Consider the following 21,937-nt stretch of genomic DNA (forward strand, 5'->3'; position numbering starts at 1 on the left):
GTTGGCATTTTTAACTTATTGCTTACAAGGTCCCGGTTAGGGCATAGCGGTCCATCAAATAAATCTCAATCGGTGCAAACTGATCGGGTAAAATGTTTGAATTATCAACCTCCAAAACAACCAACAACTCCTTGTTCACGAACACATAGTTACGTATGTGAAACAATATCATTGTATTATTAAAGCGTCACAGCACGTTAGGAGACTGCCACCGGCTATGTGACTGACACCGGCTTGTGAACAAAGTACACAGTATTCAAACCTTCGTTTTTACACAATGTATACAAGCTATGAATATCCAACACAACAAAACCAACAAAAAGTGAGACCAGGCTGAACAAAAATGAGGCCACGCTACAGCTTGCTCATGTACAGACTTTATCTAACAATCAGGAGTTGATTAATTGACACGCAACCAACCATGAAATAATGGTTAATTTGACTGGCTTGTAAAATACGTTTTGGCCTGTTCCATCATTTAATTTGTGTTGTATGTTTAATGATATCGTGTGAGAACAATCTTTGCAACATAAATAACATCATTTAGCAAATTATATTTTAAAGCTAAACAACAGCTTGCACACAAGCAAAATAAATGACAAGGAGAAAAAATGGTAGCTATACTATACTACAATAAACTATCACACCAACCAGCAATTTGGTACATGTTTCCAACAACCTACTTTATACGCATTCCGATTTTAGTTTCAGAGCAGGAATGCACAAATATATTACTTATAAGTCATTGAACCCACATCAATTGCTAAGGACGTAAAAAATAATCAATGCTATACTAAGTTACTAATTACACGCAGAAACTTTACCAGAAAATCATTCCAGAACCACGCGAATATGTAAAGCACAAGCAAAACTATTTGCTGTGATAAACACTTCTATTTATGGTTATAAACTAATTGTGGCATTTTGTAATTTATGTTTTTTTAATTGCGTTCCAAACATTACGCACTTGAAACAAGGTGCTTCCTATGACGTCGACTGCTTGGTAGTTCTCTGCTATAGTCGCGAAGCACAGAGTTGCCTCCGTTTTTTGCAGTGTTAGTAAAATCCATGACGCAAGCCCGAAAACCAGGAACACTTAAAGTAAGACCGGCACACCGCGCAACTATTGCCGTTTCTACCGACTTGCCAGAAGTCCACCGTCGTTGAGCCAAATCAAATGTTGACACTCGGGTTTCTTTTTTCTCATGAACTGTGCAAATAAATATTTCACATTATTTGTTGATTTTACCACTGCGGTCGATAAATTATCTATTTTAGCGGAAAATAATTAATGTCTTTATTTGGTTTTTTATGACAAACTAACCAATGTAAACTTTTTCGTCATGAATTATTTTCATTTTGATCTCTGACAAATTAGGGCATTCTGTGGATGTTATCGACCACGAATTTTCCCGAATAGAGTAAACTTGCATAGGATGTGGTATCCAGTTTGTTTGACCAATCGCAAACAAAAAATCTGTAAAGTAAACAATTAAGGCAATCAGGAACTGGGCAGATCCGTGGGTTTCCTACCTTTGTACGGAACCAAATCAAAACACATTCTGCTGTTGGGCATAGGTGCAAGGGAGCTCCATTCGTTTGGAAAACTTTCTGTGTGGTATTTTTTTAGTTCTCGTTGATTTAGTTTTCCGCCAGCAACGTATAAGGTATCTACAATATTTAACATTACAATATGTCTTAGAATGAAATCAGAGTTTCATAAGAAATTTGATAGGTTTATTACACAGATCAGATCGTTTACGTGCATGCGGTTTAAATGTACCGTTGTAGGATGCAACCACAGCATCGAAAAGACCTCCAAAATTTTTCGAACTTCCAAATCTAGAGAAACATTTCTCTTCAAAATTGTTTCCCTTAAGAAAATCACAGTATCATCGTCTACTACATACAAGGTTGCGTTACAAACCGTCAATATCGGATTGTGTAAGGAAAATGGTCCTTCCTGCGATTAAACAATTGATGAAAACTGTGAAAAAAATAAACAAGCACTGACAAATAAGTATATGATAATGTTGCGCTTGTTACTTTATTTGTCAACAAATGACAAAACATATTCTTAGAAAATAGCTTATTTAGGGCTGTGTTAAATTGCAAGTGTTTAATTTTTTAATTATTATTAAGTCATGTGCAAGTCATAAATTTTACGAAATTTCATTTTAGGATCTAAAATTGAAAGCCAGGAAATAAATATACCACATGTTTTGAACAAATATTTATGTTCTCTATTATTTAATCTGTTTTATATTTTTCTCTTTGTTTTAAACTATAATTAATGCACTTGTGTTGTAGTCACTGTGTTTAATCTGAGAGAACAACAGTAAACTAGTACTTTTCGAGAGAATGTCACTAATCACCAAAAAACGTTTCCAAAAGTTTAATCGTTTTACAGACATTTTGTTTTAGAACATATTCATTGTCACGTCGCATTGACCGGGCTGAGTGGCCTTATTTATCACGAGGCAAATGTAAGAGAAAAATGTTTGTTGTCCAATGCTTTGCTGATCCTCTTCTTTCTGTTGGACGTTGTTATCACTGCTCAAATGTCAGGGCAGTTGTCGAGCGGCTAACGGACTTTGTTGTTATCCAAGGCCGCCAAGCCGCTCTTTCCACTTGGTGGACAGTATATCGGACACCATGATGTTGTGTGGCCTGCTGTCTGTTCCACCACGCCATACCGAAGAAGTATCCAGGGCCCATTCGCGCATGGATGATCTAAAGCGCCTACCCCCGTTCTCAGCCTGTTTAAGATGCTTCTGGCCCTCTGAGGCAACCCGAATCCTGCTGGTTTGCTCGATGGGTGGTAATGAAATGGGATGCTATAGTGTTTCTCCATCTCTTTTTCCATTAGGTGGTCATCCAGACGGTTGCGTCTGAGCTGTTGTTGTCGCCGAGTAGCTTAGCAGCAGCCGGTACGAAGGGGTGCCTTGATGTTATTGTTTGATTGAGGTGGGCTGGCTCTGTGATCTTGTGGTGGAGAAGATGTTGTTTCGGAGGTAGCTCTTTGCTTCGCCTAGAGGTTTGTTTGGCTTTGGTATTGCAATTACTGTCTCTTTCCTCCAGATTTCGAATGATAAGCTGACGCAAGCAGGTTTAGAAAATTCCACAACCAAGATTTTAGCTTGGTTCCAGCATCAAACAAAAACTCATAAACAAAACCGATGCTTTATTGCGAAGCGATTTATCGCGAATTGCGATGATGGTACACTTTTCCGGGGAAGTTGTTTTGCCAGTGAGTCTGTTAATAGTGCTCCATGCTTTCGACTGGAATGTGTGAAGTCAATGGATTGTCGACGTTGTTCGGATAGGATAGCAATAATATGGCAGATGCGTCCGTCTTGATACCCGGGGATGCGGTAAAAAAGGTGCTGTAAAAATGATAGCACTCGCTGTCCCAACACGGCGTGTGGGTCTTTTGATATCCTCGTAGGATGCTTTTTAGTCGCTTCTATAACAAGATTACATAAATCCCGGTATTTACCCGCTTCATCGTTGGTGATCAGGCAGAAGGGTTTCCAGTCAGTCATGCGAAATTTCCATCGCTTTGCAGGCTTGCTAGTGACTGACGTTAGGTATCTGCCTGCAGTGATCAGTGAAGGTCGGTGTTAAGACCGAAAACTTGGGGTCACGCATCGCTCCGGGAGTGCCAAACCACTGCCGGTTGCCGCAAATAACAGGTCGGGATTGGTTACGGTATTCCAACTGAAAGAGTAGAAACTGCAGTCAACTTTGGATGCTAAACGAAGGTGAGACCGGCGTTCCTGGCCCGGTTGACAAGTTGCTCTCCGTCTGTGTTGCTTGAGTTGTACCCCCACGTCGTGTGCTGGTAGTTGAAGTCACCAGCGTAAATGCATGGGGTTGAAAATACCGGGAAAGGCGAAGTTTACATTTGCGTGAGCGGCTTTGTGGTTAATCAACGTGTATAAATAATAACACATGTCATGATGTTTCTTTTTTATGTTGCGACAGTATCGCAAAACTGTTCACTAAGGTTGACCATGAATCTACAATAAGATTCACTGCATTAAAAACATACTTGATGTATTTAAATTACGGTGACAATTTATTTGTAATTAAAAAAGGAAATATTCAAATACGTTTTTTTTTATGACAGTCTAAAAATACTTATAAATACCGCAAAGCATGAACACTTTGGCTCGAATACTGTTTCTTCATCCCATGGATTTGGCTTCAAGGGCGACATGTCGCATTTATAAATCTTAAAACCAAAATCTTCCGAACACAACACGTACATTGTACCCAATGAGAAATCTGCAAAACAGTAAACAATCTGTTGCGTTTGTTTTGTGTAAGTTTTCGCCTGACGTTTCAATTTACTTTCGCATTCCTGATTTATATTAGATTTTAGTGGTATCGGCAAACCACTCTTTTATATCACGGATCGGTTTAAGCTAGACCGTTAGTTTGTAGAAAAAGAGTATCCTTGTATTTGGTCTTTATTTAAACTTTTAGACTTTTTTGCAATTTTTTAGGGGCTACAAGCAGTTTTTTTTTACAGTTTCGTAAGTTTGCGAACATAATCCGACATAAAAAATAACTTACTTTTACAGCACAAAAATACCACTGTTGGCATTATTTACACAGTAATCTGCTAGACTAGTTTATCTATTTTAAACAGTTGACGTTGTCGCAAGTTCAAAAAAACAAACGCGTTGTCGGAGGAAACTTTGATATATGTGCAAATACTTTGTAACTTTTTTATTGTTATTATTCTCTGTTTGTCCTTTTTCAGATCTACATCAATTCAGGCTACATTACGTGTTTTAGCATGTAAAATTGTGATGTCGAAACTTAAACGCTAAAGACACCAGTGTAAAGATTCCTGGACTCTGTCCTAAAAACTCTGAAGGTTAAGGGCGGTTGACAACTTTAATGCTGGCAGCACAACACATCGGTAATATTTTTAAAACATTTCCGACATTCTTTAAAATTTACTACCTGTGTCAGTATGAGGAACAAAATTTTTCATGTAGGAAATTGCAGCATTAGCGATTGACGGGTTGTTTATGATCAGTTTCTGCAAAGTAAGATAATTGTTTTACCAATTCATCACCATTATCGCTCATCTTTATTAAGTATTGCTGGTTATAAATCACTAACCACAAACAAAAGATTCCTTCACATAAACAATCATAGTAATTTCCACAAAAAATATGTAACGGTTAATAAGTTACAAACAACTCACATTCTTTTATTACCTGCTCTTTTAGAAAGCAAGTCCAACCCAAGTGAGTAAGATCTTTCGCTACAGCAAGGCTTAAGGCTGACAACTAACAAACAAAGGCTCTTTTCAGAGTGGACGTATCAATGCTTTGAACAAAGAATGCTTTTTTTGTTCAACACAAACCCGATGAGCGCAAAACAAGCCGCACTGATTACAAGCAGCCACATACATGGTAGCCAAATGGGTTTGTAATAATTTATGTTTGTAATATCTGGGCTGTCATAAAACGCCACTTAATTTAGAGTGTATTCTTAGTTATTGCACCAAATTGGCGTGTCTGTTTAGGTCTTTGCGGCAAAAACGCAATAAAACTGGTTATAAACATAAGCAAGTTGTAGTTTGCAATATTGTATTGCAAAAAGTATGGTAGAGATTTATGAAACAAAAAAAAAACATTAAGAAAGTTTTATTACAAATATCAAACGCAAAATGAAACGAAAGCAAGTAAAAAAGCAGAACTAAAGACTACGACTCATCTAAACAAAATCGACTCTACTCGCTACCTAAATCACATTAGTGTCTCGTTTTCTGTTCGAAAACGTTTAGAAACGCATTATTGTTGTGTTCAAATCCTGTATCCATTTTTAGCGCCATTCACGCAGGTGCGCAAGTGAACCGGTTTAAAATACTTTGACAATAAAATAAAACACGCAGAGAAAGCTTTGCGGCCAGAAAAGCAAACGAAAAGTGAAGAACAGGATATAACGCGCAAGGTAAATATTTATGACATAATTGTACCATATTGGCAACGGAATGTGTAAGAATTCTCTACTAACTTACAGTTTAAATATACCTTTGGCATTTTTTTGATTGATAGTAATTATCTACTATAAATCTGCACATAGTTTTGCAGTTTTTTCGCGTTTGCGGGTTAAATAATCAAGTAATAATAAGTTTGTTCTGCATTGCTACAGAAGAAACTAAACATAAACTTAAATAAACCATAAAATAGGTGGGTATGCACTACGAAATTATTTCATAAAACAAAGATTCTCAAACTGCGAGTTGGGGCAGAGATTTTAAAGTGTGTCTTTCCCTTGTGTTGTATATAAGATTCGATAACGAATAGCGGGCATGCATGACAACGTTTAAAGTTTTTTTTCTTTTTGCATTGAAGCAATCCCACCAACAACATATATATATAGTTTTTTTTTTCTCGACTACTTTTATGTTGTAGACATGCACAGTGTGTCACGAAAAATAGCTTATATTGCGACACACGCAAAGAGTCATATAACTGTAATATCAGTGACACCAATATGTTTACTGAACTTGGCATGAGGCTGAAAATATTTTCTAAACCAAGCAACTTAACAAATCGGAAAAGGACAAGCGTAACATGCTCTATAACTTTGATTATTAGGTCGAGAAATCCAGTGTACAAGCCATAAAACCCGGAAAGCCCAAAGTAAAACCGGCACATCTTCCAACTAATGCTGTTTCCGCCGACTTTATAGAAACCCATTGCCTTTGTTCCATGTCAAATGTTGCCATAGCTGCGCCTTTTTTTCCGTAAACTAAAGGGAAACAATAGATAATTATATGTTTTATTTTTTTCAAAGGGTTCGACCCAGGACGCTCCCAAGGACGAATCCTAATGAAGACTTTTTATGTTTGTATGTGGGTCAGACACGCTGGACTATTCAGCTAAGTTTTGTATTCAAAGACGCAATGATTTTCAAAAGTTGACGTACAGCGCCTCTAGGGGCGGTGTTAAAATTTGTGCTTTTAAGGTCGCGGTAGGCGAAAATCTAAACAAAATAGAAAAGTTAAACTCACCGATGTAAACTTTACTGCCGTGCATCACCGTCATTTTAATGTCAGGTAAATCTGGGCAAACTCCAGGGACAGAAGACCACGAGTCTTCTCGAATCGAGTAAACTTCGATGGATTGTGGTTTTATTGTAAGTTAGATACATTTACTACTCCGCTGATTGCAAATATGTAACCTGATTATTAACGAAAAAACTATGTAAACAAGCTGTTGTTGGAAATTGTGAAATAATTTCCTACCTTTATATGGAACAAGGGCAAATTTTTTTCTGCTGTTCTGCATAGAAGCAAGTTTTCTCAACTTGTTCGGGAGACTTCTCTTTCTGTAGCTTTCAAACTGACAATATGTGTAACATGAATCGCATCCTCCTGCGACGTACAGGGTTTCTGCATTAAAGCACAATCATAAAAGTTTTTTTTTCGAGTTTAAAGCCAAACACAAATAAACAACGACCTTCGTAAGAAGCAACGCCCGCATTTCTCCGAATTCCACTTAGTACAACTTCCTCGTCCCAACCTCCTCTTCTATCATACGACCACACTTTGTTTTCATTAATTATGTGCAATCTTTCATTAACAAATGCCATAATGGGATTCGATAGCTTTAGTTGTGAACTTTTCTGTATTTTGACAAACGCTTTCAATGACTAACTATTCAAAAAAATTGTACATTTAATAAAACTGAAAATAATTCGAATTTGGCATTTGAAACCAATAACGACTGTAAGAGTTTTTAAAACTTAAATCCGACCTAGGTTCACAAAAAATATCTCCAAAACCAAAAGCATAGTTAATTTTTACTGTATGCAATGTGATTTTAATTTGTTCTGTATTTTATCGTAATACAATCTGCTTGAAATAACAACTGTTATAATTCTTACCGCAAAAAGTGACCACTCTGGCACAAATACTTCTTTTTCATCGGAGATGTGTGTTTTTAACAATGACATGTTGCAACTGTAAATGCGGTGTCCATTTTGACACATTACATACATCGTTCCCAACTTTAGATCTAAAAATATTAAAAACAAATTTAATACATACAAAATATACCTTTCGGTTCTCAAACTGGGGTCCGTGAGGCAATTTTGGGGGGACCGCGAATAGATTGAAGTACTTCAATAATCTTATTTGGCGTCAGTTTGTGCCACTGAATAAGTTTAAATCGAAGTAGAATTGTAGATAGAGTGTCTTCATTGCTAAACAACAGCCTTTATTGCATGACAACTTACAAAAATACAATTGTTAGCGCACATTAGTAATGATTTTTTTCTGTCTGTGATGTCACAAGCTGTCTTTGGATCATAATTATGTGCAATTTTGCATACCTAGCTAAACTCCTGCAATCAACTTTCGTTTTTTTATGAAATACACATTCAGGTTAAGGGCCGCGAGCCCTCAAAATAATGGCGAAGGGACCGTTTTGAAAAAAAATAATGAAAAAGTTTGAGAACCACTGCTTTGGACAAATCGATTTAACTGCGCCTTTTTTAATTTTAATTTTAAGTGTAGTTTGAATTGCGTGAAAATGTTCTGCTTTTGTATTTTCAACTTTCACCACAGCAATACAACAACCTGTATTGGTGTTTGGAACAAACTGTTCTGTGTAGGATACCACAGCATTCGCAGCTACCAGGTTGTTTTGAAGCAGTTTCTAAAAATCAGCACAACGATTTTTTTAAATACGTGCAATGTTTCAAATAGTTAAGAATTATTTATAAATAAGACATATTTATTTCACTCTAAAATAACATAAAGTTTGTTACAAAAACTATATTTCACCTTTTCGTTTAGCAAACTAGCCCAACCAGATTGAGTGAGAGAATCTGATTTAATCATGTCAAAAAGATCTTTGAACTTTCCTAATCTTTCGTCGGAGTCGTGTTTTATCCAAGAAATCACAAGTCTCAGAAACTCATCAACCGGTATTTTGTTCTATTTAAGAATTTTGCAAGATTAAATATATTAGCGAACAGAATTCAATACGACCAACCTTGATAAGTTTCATATAATCCTGTATGTATTTTTTATCGATAAGACAAAAATCTGGATGTGTATTGGATGTAAAGTTTTGACAAATGACAACCTTTGCCCGTTCGGTTAATAAGTCGGATCCACATGCCTTTCCAGCAACCCACAAAACGATGCAGTTGTCATTTGTTACCAAGGAAACCATGTACGTCACGATTTCTTCATTAATTACTGCAACCACATCAATGACAAATGCAGTTAGTGAAACAAATCAAATTGTTTTGTGTATAATATTTACACAAGTTACACGAAAAGACCTGTAATATGTCCACGGCATAGTCGACTTGATTCAAATTGGTTTTATTGATTCAAATCTAGCCAAGTGAGATCATAGTTAACTGTTAACGAGGTGTGCAACTTTTTTAACCTTACTTACAACACAGTTCTAGCTACATTGGCCGCAAGTACCGTATGATCACTTCTTCAATGCAATACCTTGCATGCAAAGGTAGTCGGTAGCAGCGAGCAAGCCAATAAACTGATCACTACTTAGCCACGCTTCCTTGTTGTAAACAAAATCCAACACCAAGGCCATATTGTCATCGTCAATTCCAGTCACGTGACAGGTGTTTTCGTACTTTTCTTTCATCTGCGCAAAAATGTATTTCTAGAGTTTTAATTGCAACAGGCTTCTTAAAAAGGCTACCTCGATGGAAAACATTTTCGAAAAAAAATCCGAATGAGCTGCCATTATGGATTTATGGACGGGAAACTTTCTGGTCGCGGTGGAAGTCGTGACGTCACAGTATTTGCGCAAACCCAAACGATCACTAAAATATAACGTTAAAATATTCCAGCAAAACACAGTTGTTTATTGACAACATTTGCATCCATATAGTTGAAAACGATGAAATATGTTGTCTACATTTTACCTATTCAATCATTCACGAATATACTCATCCATTGCATTGCTGTCAATTTCACCAGTAATTTCTGTACAGAACATACTGTTTAATGAAAAAATATTACACTTTCCATTTCTTTTACCTTGTCCATACATTTCAGCAAAATCAAACTCTTGGTGACAACTTAACTTTCCCTCATAAAAATTGTCAACAAATTCTTTTAATTTGCCAAACTTTTCGCCATCTTTCATCACCAGAGTATTTTCTCCAGCAGCGATCTGTACAAAACATGAGCAAGCGGTTGGCAGAATGCTCGAAACCTTTTGTCTCAAAAAAGCTAAAAAACTAAACTGCTTTGGTGCCGGGTTAGATTCCAGTAAAAAAACATGAATGTTTCACCGCACAGTATCTTATTTTGGAAATGTAACAAACGGGCCTTTATACTCACTTTGGAAAGCAAGTTATCAAAATACTCAGACATTGTCCCGAACAGACATTTGTGTACAACAAACTCTTGGTCGTCATGTCTGATCGTCAAATCACAAAAATCTCTTGTTTCCTCTCGATCCCTGCACAACGGAAATAAAAATTGCGCACAAAAAGACTGTCCTAACATTATGTATCAAGATTCATGCCAGATATTGTTGCAAAACGTAATGTATACATTAAAGCTGTTAAACACAAAAACTTACTTTTGGAGCAACTGAATGAGGTTTAAGGCAGTTGAATATTTATTCGCTTCAATCAGAGTCTGTGTCCTAAAAGGCAATGTACAAAATCGAGTGTTTGTTTGAAAACAACCATGACAAATTTATTCGTTACTGGGATCACCGCTAAAGCCTCATGTAGACCAGCGATCAAAGCACACCTATTAGAAAGGATTTACCGAACAAATCCGGCGTTTCCCCCTCGCTCGTGTATTAAGGTTTAGATATTACATGCACGATTAAAAAAACATAATGTTGCCCACACCTTGTTTTTTGTTTTCGTCCCTTTGTACTTGAGATCGACATTTCTGTCTAAACTTTTACAAACCTAACAAATAGATTTGCTCTTGGTTGATTTGTTACTGTACTATTAAATCTGGTGATACAGAAAATAATCGACGTTAAGATATTGTCACAAAAATGTAACTAAACAGAAGTTTAATCTGGAAATTATTGACGGAGTTAATGATTTTGCCAATCAATTTCAACAATTCCAGTGAACTGGATCTTAATAGGTTACCAAAAATGGCAACATGTCGATGTGCCCGAGTCAATACCCCACAATAACAGCCCGCCACTAAAACTGATGCAAAGAGGCTGTAATGAATGGATAAAGTATAACCGAAGGCACGTGACAAGTAAGTATGAATGCTGCTTCTTTGTCCGTCCGCATATATCTAAGCAGAATGTGTTGCCCAACCTTACGCTCCGTTAAAAATCGAATTTCAAAACAAACTGTCCGATATTTAACACTTTAAACTGCTTCAGAATTTAACTTTCCACAAATGCAAGCAATTGAATCATAGTTTCAATTCAGAAATAGGCAAAGGTTGACAATGGTATACAAAATATACTTCAAAGAGCACCAGACGATCAGTGTCAGTGTAATGTTTTATTTTGTAAAAACAGAAATATTAATTTCGCCCAAGGTTGTTAGCTTTCACATTTCGCACATCACATTACTTTTTGTGTTATGTCTTGTAGTTTATAGATTAGTTTATCTGCTGCAGAATTTAACTTCACAAATGCAAGCAATTGAATCATAGTTTCAATTCAGAAATAGGCTAAGGTTGACATTGGTTTTCAAAAATGTCATAACTTATCATAAACACATGTGAACGCAAAGTTGTTAATCAAAAACCTGTCAGTCTGTTGTCACCTTGCTCGTAGTTCGTTTTGACGACAATTCAAACGAAAAAAGCAGCGTATGACTAGCAGAACGAATGACCTTGCTGGTTTAGAAAAAAAGTTGACTTACTAACATCAGTCACATAACACAGCACTGCGTTACACCCGACCTACCCCACCGCACCCTAAAGTTGCGCTTGACTTCCAAAACACACAGACGTCGTCATGGTCGATGCTGCGCTTGATGTACACTGTTTTAAATTGGCGGTGAGCTTTTAGGCATAAGTTAATCGCCAAAAAGCGAACTAACCTTGATAAGTCTCATAAAGTCATGAACAAAAATTTTGTCGATACAGAGAAACTGAACACCAAGGCTGTTAGCTTTCACATTTCGCACGCCACATTACTTTTTCAAACTTTATCCACATGTTGATGGAGTTCTTCTGTGAGACGGAATCTACCATGCTATTAACCACTTCAGCGTTAAGAGCTAAAAATTTAAGTACTAAGTACTATGACAGCAAAATTTGCATTGCAATATTTCAAATAACGAAAGCTGGTGAATTTAAATATATTTGTACGGAATGAAAACTAGCTTTTAAAAGTTACCTGTCAAGCAGAGGTAGTCTGTGACAGTTTGCATCTCTAAAAACTGATCATCTTTTCCTCACATCTCTTTGATGTAAACAAAATCCAAGAGTAATGTCGTGAGGTCGTCGTCAATTCCAGTCACGTGACAAACTAATTCGTTTTTTTTTTCTTTATCTGTGTGAGACATAAATCAAGTAGTCGAATAATCCAAAATCACAGATATCCAAAAGTTACCTTGATGGTAAAGAGCTTCAAAAAGTATTCGGAATGAACAGCGACAATCGATTTATGGAAAGGAAACTTTTTTGTCCCTGTGGAGATTGTGACATTTAATGCTCTCACAACTTCTTGATGAAACAACATTAGAAACATGTCTTTTCCGTCTTAGTTAGTACCGGCTTATAGTAAAAACTGCGAGGCTTTTTTAAAGAAAAAAATAAACGCAAACCACCAATGAGCATAATTTAAAGGCCATGAAACTATTTTCTCTCTTCCTTTTTTTTGAGTTTTTTCTCTCTTACTTTTTGTCAGGCTACGTTAAAACAATCCGGCACTAAATCACAACTTGCCACGTTTTCATTTCAGACTTGTATTTTCGCGTTCAATTCTGCTCACGACTTTGTATTAAACAACAACAGTCCATCGACAAATCGTTTTATTTGGCAAATATGTCCAGGCCGAAGCTATATTCATAATTTCGTTGGTTTAAAAAAGTACATGTGGGCCTAAGTGTGTTCCGATAGCCTGACTAAAATTTAAATCGAAAACTTTAATTTCTCTCTGTTGGTAAAGTAGTTGGTGCTATGACAATAGCAAATAATCAAAGTTACACAGTTACCTGTAAACGATTCAAATAAAATGCGGTAAAATTCTATAATCACACTATAATCTGCAATAAACTAACGTATAAACCAGCACTTTGGCGCTTCCCCAAAGCCCAAACAACGTTTTTCATCTTTTGGCGTTTGAGAGCAGGAGAACACAATGAGTCAATTGCTTAAACGGAAGTCGATCGCTAGTGACAGTTACAGGAATTGGAAAATAATCCATACAAATGCTTCTATATGTGTTCGATTGGAGCAAATAAGCTAAACATCACGCATTTTCATATTATTTTGAATCACTTTCTAGCCTGTTTAAGAGTTCTTTGAGAAAATTTTGTGATTAGGTTCACAATTTATGCTTATAGGGTCAAACCGCCTATCAGAGCTTTATACACAGAAAATGGAAAATAAAGATATTAACGAGACCACGCAATTATGTAGGGGGGAGACTACAGCCAACACTTTGCGTGGTAAGAACATTAGTCAACTAGGCTCCTTGTTTTGATCTTTTTAAAAATTATAGATTGGAATTTTGCAGTAATTACAATTTATTGTAACATTTGTTATGCGTTGTTTTTGAATTGCGTTCCAAACGATACTTTTGGAAAGCTAAAACTGTAACTAGGTGTTTCAGATGACGTCGAGAGCATGGTCGATCTCGCAAAGTCGCCAAACACGGGCTTGTCCCCCTTATTTACAGTGTTATTAAAGTCCATTACGCAAGCTCGAAAATCTGGAATACCCAAAGTAAGACTGGCGCATCTTTCAACCAATGCCGTTTCCGCTGACTTTCCAGGAATCCATTTCCGTTGAGCCAAGTCAAATGTTGCGACGTGGGTTTCGTTTAACCCGTAAACTGCGCAGATAAACATATAACATTCAAAATCTCTACTCACAAATTTATCAAGTTCGGAAAATTAACAGTTTTTAGCGCTAAAATCAATTGTGGTATTCACTTGTTTTTAGTGACAAACCTACCGATGTAAACTATGTCGTCATGAACTATCGTCATTTTAATGTTTGAAATGACAGGGCATTTTGTGGGCGTTGTGGACCATAAGTTGTCCCGAATTGAACAAACATCGACAGAATGCGCTGCCCAGTTTGTTTGACCACCAATCGCAAACAACAAACCTGTAAAGTAGAGAATTTTTTTGGCCGAATCGGCTATTTTTGCATAGGTTCGGTTTCGGCCGAATAACTTGTTACGATTGGGCGGAAACCAAATCTTCTCCCCTTCATAAGGTACCACGCAATCTTTCAAACTACACCATAACTAAAATTGCGTCAATAAATTTTTAAGACATTATCGTTTTTCCCACTGTAAACAAAAAAAAATCAGTAATTCATTGGCAGGTTGGCGACCATGCTTGAGGTTTAACCCCACAAAACCAATGATGACGAAACACAAATATTTTGTTCTATAATTGACGTTCTCATGTCGTTATAAGTCATTTGGTAAATTTGGAAAAATTTATTGGGCAAAACAAACGAATATTTGGTTTCATCAGAACCGAAATTTAGTCGTTTCGGTACATCACTACCGCAAGGTAAACAACTAAAGCAATTACTAACTCCCAAATTATTTTCCATACCTTTGTACGGAACCAAAGCAAAACTCTCTCTTTTGTTGGGCATAGTTGCAAGGGACTTCCATTTATTTGAGACATCTCCTTTTTCATATTTTTTCAGTTGACGTGGTTTAAAATTTCCTCCAGCAACGTAAATGATATCTAAATCATGACATAACTTCAAGGTTATAGCAAAAATTCAACAGTTAGACTATCCAAATGTTTTCAGTAAATAGACTGAAAACATACCATCGTAGCATGCAACCACAGGATTGGAAAAATCTCCAAAACCTTCCAAGCCTCCAAACCCTAAGAAACTGCCGTCTTCGTTTTTGTCCAAAATTTTTCTCCACCCTCCGCCAGCATACGACTTCAGTGTGCCTTGGTCTACTATGTTTAAGGTTGCATTAAAAACCGTCAATGCAGGTTTTTGTATGGAAAAGTGTCCTTTCTGTGATTAAACAAATTTATGAACAGTGTTGATCAAAGAAACAAACTGTAGCGATTATTACGTACAATCCTATTGCACTTTTTATCAAAATTTGTGAGCAAAACAAATATTTAGCGCTGTTTTGTATTACAAAATTGTAACGTCGTGTTCACTAGGCGATCTCACTTACGTTTACCAAAATTTAAGAAAAAATAAAGTTATCGATAATGATTTTTGGTTATATAATGCGTAAAATTGGCGCCGTTGAATTTTCATGTTGCAAAATTGTTGAATAAGATGCACGGAACCCTAGGTTCCGCGAAACCCCGGTTAAAGAACCCTGATCTACAAGGTTTACTGCAATAAAACGTTTTTCAGTTTTTTGAAATAACCTAAAAAAATATTTGTAATTATAACTAACATAGTCAAATAGTTATTTGTTTGTTAGCTACTATAAATACCGCAAAGCATGACCACTTTGGCACGAATACTTTTTCTTCATCGAACGACTGTGGTTTCAAGGACGACATGTCGCATTCATAAACTTTAAAGTATGAAGAATTTTCCGAACACAACACGTACATTGTGCCCAAAGTGAAATCTGCAACACATAACACATTTTTTGGACAATCATAATCTCTTGCGGCTATTCTTACTTTTAGCCTTAGGTCGGTGGTAACCCAGGTCATATGAATTTATGTAAACAATTGTGTGATATTAATTAATGAACACTGTATTGCGTTTCTTCTATCTGTTCAAAGCGCAATCGGTCGTGTGCTACCTAATAGAAAATAATGCAGAGACTAAGTTTTTCTCCGGTTAGGTGTGCGCTTTCAAACTCTTTTATTACTAGTACTCTGTTAAAAACGATATTTACATTTGAACTACCTGTTTTAGTACTTCGGACAAAATTCTTCATGTAGGAAATCGCTGCATTGGCGGCTGTGGGGTTGTTCACAATCAGTTGCTGCATAAAAGCAAAATTTGTGTCAACCATAAAGTGATTTATATGCTGTCGATTTTAGTCAATATTAAGGGGCAATGAATGGCTAACCACTAAACACAATAGAATTTCAGAATTTTTCAGAATTTTTCTTTCAAAAAATTCTTTCAAATGCTTTGCACCAGCGACTCGTATTACCATCGATCGCAGTTTCTTTTAAAAAGTATTTCATATGACGGTAACTTTAAACCACAAACTTTATTTTAATTACCTGCTCATTTAGCAAATAGGTCCAACCGAGATGAGAAAGAGACTCCGGTTTAATTCTGTCAAAACATCTTTCAAACATCTCTTTTCGTTTGTCAATGTCTTGTTTTACCCACGTGAGGGCATATCTTAAAACCTGATCATCCGATATTCTGCCCTGTTATAATCATTTAAAAAAATATATAATCAGCACAGTTACAGTTACAATACACATAGATGTCAACATATTTATTTACCATGATAAGATTAAAAAGTTCTTCGAAATGCATCTGGTCAACGAGAAACTTTTCAAAATGTTGTGTGGAAGACAGGTTTTTGCAAATTTCATCTCCTGCTCGTTTTATCAATAAATCTGCTTGACACTGATGTCCAGTAATCCACATTTGTATGCAGTTTTCACTTGTTACCAGTTCAACACCCCATTTTAAAACTTCCGCTTGAAATTCTGCATTGGCAAAGTATATGTATGTTTTATTAAACAACAAATAAATGTAATCAGCATAATATGACACCTATTTTGCTTCGTGCTAAACAATGTTTTTTCATTGGTAATACTGTCTCATATGTTAACAGCCAAACACGCCATTTTTGTATACTTTCTTTAACAATTACAGAAACAATTAAAGCAGGGGTGGGCAACGTGTGGCCCGCGGGCTGCATGCGACCCTTTTTATTTTTTTTGTGGGGCCCTTCATCTTCTTCCAGCTATTTTTCCCTAAATAAAGGTATTTGAGTGTTTATCATGTTGGAACTTTTGCTCTTTCTGTTTCCAGTTTGAGGTGCGATGAAACCCATAAGCTACAGTCCAGTAGTTCTCAAGCTATGCGTCGCGACGCCCTGGTGCGTCGTTTCAATTTTTCAAGGGCGTCGCTGAATAGTTCCGTTTCGTGGCTTTTTGTTGATGTAACAATTAACACAACTTAAATAATAAGTTTTCTCGTTAACTTCTATTTGCTGGTGCGTCGCAAGTCCAGAAAACTTTTACAGTGGCGTCGCAACAAAAAAAGGTTTGAGAACCGCTGTGTTATGGTAAAGAATTGTTTTGCAACAATCCACTTGTCTGGTACGGTCAAGGTGTAACAGACTTTTGCCACGCAGATTGACTAAGATGTTATGTTTAACAGCTGGTTTTAAATTAAGACTGTTAAATTGTACTGAGCCAAACCGTATGATAAAGGCAACATAGGAATTTCTAGACAAAAGTTATGTGGTGTGGAAGTTACATCGCACGTTAATCGCATTTAGTATCTGGGAACATCGGCGCATAGGGAGGTGAAGTAGACAGCACTTACAAAACTGCCGTAGAGTTAGTCAGCGTTGCAATATGAATTAGTCTTTATTTGATGTGCGGCCCTCGTGTAAGTATTACATTTTCCTTACTGGCCCTTGTGTTAAAAAGGTTGCCCACTCCTGATTTAAAAAAACGGCTGGTTTAGTATACCTTTCATCAACAGATAGTCGCTTGTAGCAACCAAGTCCAGAAACTGGTCATTTTCCACCCACATCTGTTTGGTGTAAATTAAATCCAACACCAACGCCATGACGTCATCACTAATTGTGGTCACCTCACAAGTTAAGGTACGCTTCTCCTTCATCTATAAAACATGCCTTAATAACAGGTGTTTTTTTTATTGCATTTTTCGACAATCAGGCGGCAGTCCGAGAACTGAAAATTGCCCTTTGTCGTTCACGGGATTCGAACCCAGGATACTCCCGGGTTGTAAATGACAACAAGTTTTTATTACGCCTCTGGACCAACAATCGAGCAACAAGAGGAGCAGAAACTAGGCGGAGTAGAATGTTGAGCGTTTTTTAGCATTTAAAGGCACCAATAAGTCGTAAATGAATATCACATTGTTGCCTGGCATAATCCATAAGTCTGATCAACCAGCATTAGACGTTTTCTACGTCTTATTCTCAGTCAAATACAACCAGTTGATCAAAAGGGCAATTTAAGTCATATGATGTTCAACTGCTTCCGATACCACTTAATTATTGAAAGAAAGTACCAATTTTATCAGGCTTATTTCGTGCCCTACTTATTTTTAAATATTGGTAGGTGCTTGGGGCATCTAATGGATTTAAATTAGCACATATGTTCTATATATATATATGTTTAGTAATTTTGCTATACTGTAATTAAACTGTAAAAAATCTCTTTATTTAGTCCGTAACGACTAAATGGGATATTTACATTGGTAGAAAACATTGTTGCGAAATATTTGGAATGAACAGCCAAGATTGACTTGTGGACTGGAAACTTCCGTAATCCTGTTGAAATTGTGATGTCACAGTACTTGTGGATTCCCAAACGATCACTAAAAATTGTACAAATTTAACAACATTTGCAAATCCGTAAAATTCCACTGCCCACCTGTTAAGTTTTTCTCTAATATATTTTTCCACTGAATGTCTGTCAACGTTATCTCCGATTTCTGCATACAAAAAATTGACTTTGGCAATCTTACAGAAAAAAGTAAAACAAACCATAATAAAAATAAGAAAAGTGTCGCACCTTCTCCATACATTTCGGTAAAATTTAATCCACCGTCAGATTTCAGCTCTCCATTATAAATCGTTTCAACAAATTTTTTAAACTTCCCAAATTGTTCGGCACATTCCATAACGATTGTTTGATCTCCGACGGAAATCTACAAGGAAAACAAGGATTGCACATTCACTTATATTTAGACTTCGCTTAAAGTTCATTTAACGTATTTTGACACAATGTGTATGCAAAAAATGCCGTTTGTACCTTTGAAAACAAATTGTGGAAGTATTCAGACATTGTTCCGAACATACATTTATGCAATGCAAGTTCTTCGTTTCCATATCTGATAGTTAGGTCACAAAATTCTTTTGTTTTGTCTCGTTCGCTACAAAATGTAAATCGAAAGAGTTTGCCTGTAATATCTGTTTTGACTTTAATAAGCACCACCAAGTAAACCAAAATTTGGGTTGTAACATTTTCAACAGTGTTTTAATCCGCTGGTATTATTTCCAAGATATTTAGTTGGTACCTTTGAAGCAGTTCAATTAGATCAAAAGCCGGATCTTCACTCGCTTCAACCAAAGTCCTGAAAATCATAATTGGCAAAACTTTTTTATTAGTTTATAATCTTGGGCGTTTTGTGTAAAACCAGTTGCTCTTATCCGTTTGATTATATCGCTGCCCCTGACTTAAACCAAATAAACTTTATTTGATCCGTTTATAAAACTACTAACTTTGATGTCGCAAAAGAATGACGTCAAGAAATTAAAACAAAATGTTGTAATTTTTACTTTTCAGGATAAATTTTTAAAGTTTCCCCTTTAGTGGTTATTACTCCCTAGTTAAAAACCACTAGTGTGACTGTTTCAGAGTGAAAGTGAGTCTAAAACAAGCCCGTTTTGTCAGATAGTTGGATTGGAAGTCCTATAACAGTGCTTCGCAACCCTTTTTCACGCACGTCGCACCATACATGCTTTAAATGTTCGGCGGCACACCCGAACCAAAAATGCGATTTGAAATTTTTTAAAAGACTAAAAAAAACATTAAGCCAGGGGTCTTTAACTTTTTGAGGGCCAAAAACATTTTTTTACGTTAGTAAAGGGACGACGTTTTTGAAAAAGTAATATGAACAAAAATATTATGTGCTTAAAAATGTTGTGCGTTTATGCCATTTCATGTACTTAACACTTTTGTAATGCAATAAACAAAAAACAGATATACGGTGTAGCTAACAAAAAACACAAGTGCAATAAACTACTATGTATGAAAACAATGGCATACAATGCCGAAACAATTGAAAAATATGACGCAACACCAACAATTGGAATTGTTGATTTTCAACAGGAGGGACTATTTCCATCACACGATTAAAACGTCGCATTTATTTCTAGCCATTACTAATAAGTAATAATGAATGATTGTTTCTAAAATCGGTGGTCTGACAAGGTATTCCACCTAAAGTAAACACCTATAATTTAAAAGTTAGTTCGCTGGCCGCACAAAAACCCTCTTAGGGCCACACCGGCGGCACACCCATCATCGTCTTGCGGCACACCAGTGTGCCGCGGCTGTCCTACAACAAAGAAGGCAGACACAACGGACAATAATAATCGACAATGGCCTAAACAAGGCATTTTGGTCATTAGGTTAAAACCAGCAACTAGCTACTTATCGAGGTAATTTGTATTTAAAAAAAAATACGGACACAGAATGTAAAGTCAGAATCTGGCCGAAACCGGGCCCGAAAAGCCCGGCGTATTACGTCGTTTTTGTCAAACTATACCAGGGCTGGGGAACCTGTGACCTAAAGGCCCCATGCGGTCTTTTATCGCACTAAGTGCGGTATTCGATGTCAAAATACATTTTAGGATGTTGATATTACAGACTGCACCGGGTGATGAAAAAACATACTTAAACGTACTTTTTGACCTTATTTTATAAAGAGCCTACGGTCTCATATGGGTACACAAAGCTATTTCCATAGGACTAAAAAGAGCCTAAGGCTCTACAATCTTACCTGTGTAACAAAAGTTTGAACATCACTGTTCTAGGCCTGGGAAATAGTCTATGCGACCTAAACGAGTGTCGATAAAAAGGTTCCCCACCCCTGCACTATACAGTACACTACACATAATTGTTCGCAACGCAACGATCGTGCTTTATTGCTCTGTTGATGACATGATGCCAATGGTGCTGGCAAGCAAAACCACAAGGTTCTTAAGTTAAAGCGAGTATTTTGTAAAACTTCACCTGAGTTGAAAAAAAAACTCTACTAACTACAAAAACAATGCGACTGTTGTCCAGCCTTGGACAACCAATCCAAACTGTACATAAACTTTAACACTTTGTTCCTGGACTTACTTCGTTACTTTTTTTCGTCTTTTTAAGCTTGGGCTTGACATTTCTGTGTTCTCAAACAGTCTCCGTTCAAAAATTGATAACAATGACCTGATATTTTTAAAAGCAATGTCACTACTTTACTGTAACACACACTTAACCAAAGCAAAACCAGCAAATCCAGTCAAAAGTATGATGATACCAGCGCCCATCGATACTAGACTCTCGCCTCCCGTCTAAGCAAAAGAAAGGCGCTTCGTTCACTTCCTGTTTCATGACCAAGTGTAACCCCGCAAAATCACCCAACCGTGTTGGTACGTCGCATCGCTTTTGTGTAATTGCACCACAATGCCACCCTCTATTAATACCTTTGTAGTTCTTTCTACTTGATTTACCTTTGTACGAATTTTGCTGGGATCACTTGCAGTATGTTAATTTGTAGTTTTAGATTAGTCGAAAAGTTTTATGTAGTATTCCCAAATTATCAGCTTAAAAGTGTGTAAAACCCGGATTTTATGCCATTGTTGTGCTGTGTTGTGGATAAGCCGCATTTCAATTCTTAAATAATAAATGTTAAAAGCTGTTACAATAACTGTAACATGTACTTCGCATGTGTGTTGAATTCGTTTAGGCGATGTTGTACATCTGTCACTGCTTACTAACATCGGTCAACATGCCAGCAATTTGTTTTGTCATGTTTCTGAGGTAGTTTTTTCGCAGAATAAACGTTCTTGTG

The 21,937-nt window shown here is 36.6% G+C and overlaps 1 protein-coding gene across 1 annotated transcript; it reads right to left on the reverse strand.

Moving 5' to 3' along the window:
* Window positions 1-12,976: 12,976 nt before the first annotated feature.
* Window positions 12,977-21,429, reverse strand: LOC145223824 (kelch-like protein 25). The gene is made up of 15 exons (XM_080090216.1): window positions 21,226-21,429; window positions 19,394-19,450; window positions 19,129-19,249; window positions 18,889-19,024; window positions 18,748-18,808; window positions 18,568-18,691; window positions 17,815-17,968; window positions 16,610-16,818; window positions 16,378-16,530; window positions 16,052-16,130; window positions 15,625-15,764; window positions 14,983-15,184; window positions 14,758-14,895; window positions 14,141-14,296; window positions 12,977-14,018 (listed from the first exon to the last, which is right to left on the reverse strand). The coding sequence occupies exons 1-15, from the start codon at window positions 21,264-21,266 to the stop codon at window positions 13,726-13,728; spliced, it is 2,064 nt and encodes a 687-aa protein (XP_079946342.1). The 5' UTR covers window positions 21,267-21,429; the 3' UTR covers window positions 12,977-13,725.
* Between the last annotated feature and the right edge of the window lie 508 nt (window positions 21,430-21,937).

This window comes from Phallusia mammillata, chromosome 4, assembly GCF_965637545.1.
Source record: "Phallusia mammillata chromosome 4, kaPhaMamm4.hap1.1, whole genome shotgun sequence".
NCBI classification, from domain to species: Eukaryota; Metazoa; Chordata; class Ascidiacea; order Phlebobranchia; family Ascidiidae; genus Phallusia; species Phallusia mammillata.

Excerpts from the sequence above, each read along its gene's own strand:
- LOC145223824 (XM_080090216.1), bottom strand. The coding sequence starts at position 21,266 with ATGTCAAGCCCAAGCTTAAAAAGACGAAAAAAAGTAACGAA. Across the intron at positions 16,531-16,609 it reads AACTTTTTAATCTTATCATG|GGCAGAATATCGGATGATCA; the intron begins GTAAATAAATAT and ends TGATTATAACAG. Across the intron at positions 14,019-14,140 it reads TGACGACATAGTTTACATCG|TTTACGGGTTAAACGAAACC; the intron begins GTAGGTTTGTCA and ends TTATCTGCGCAG.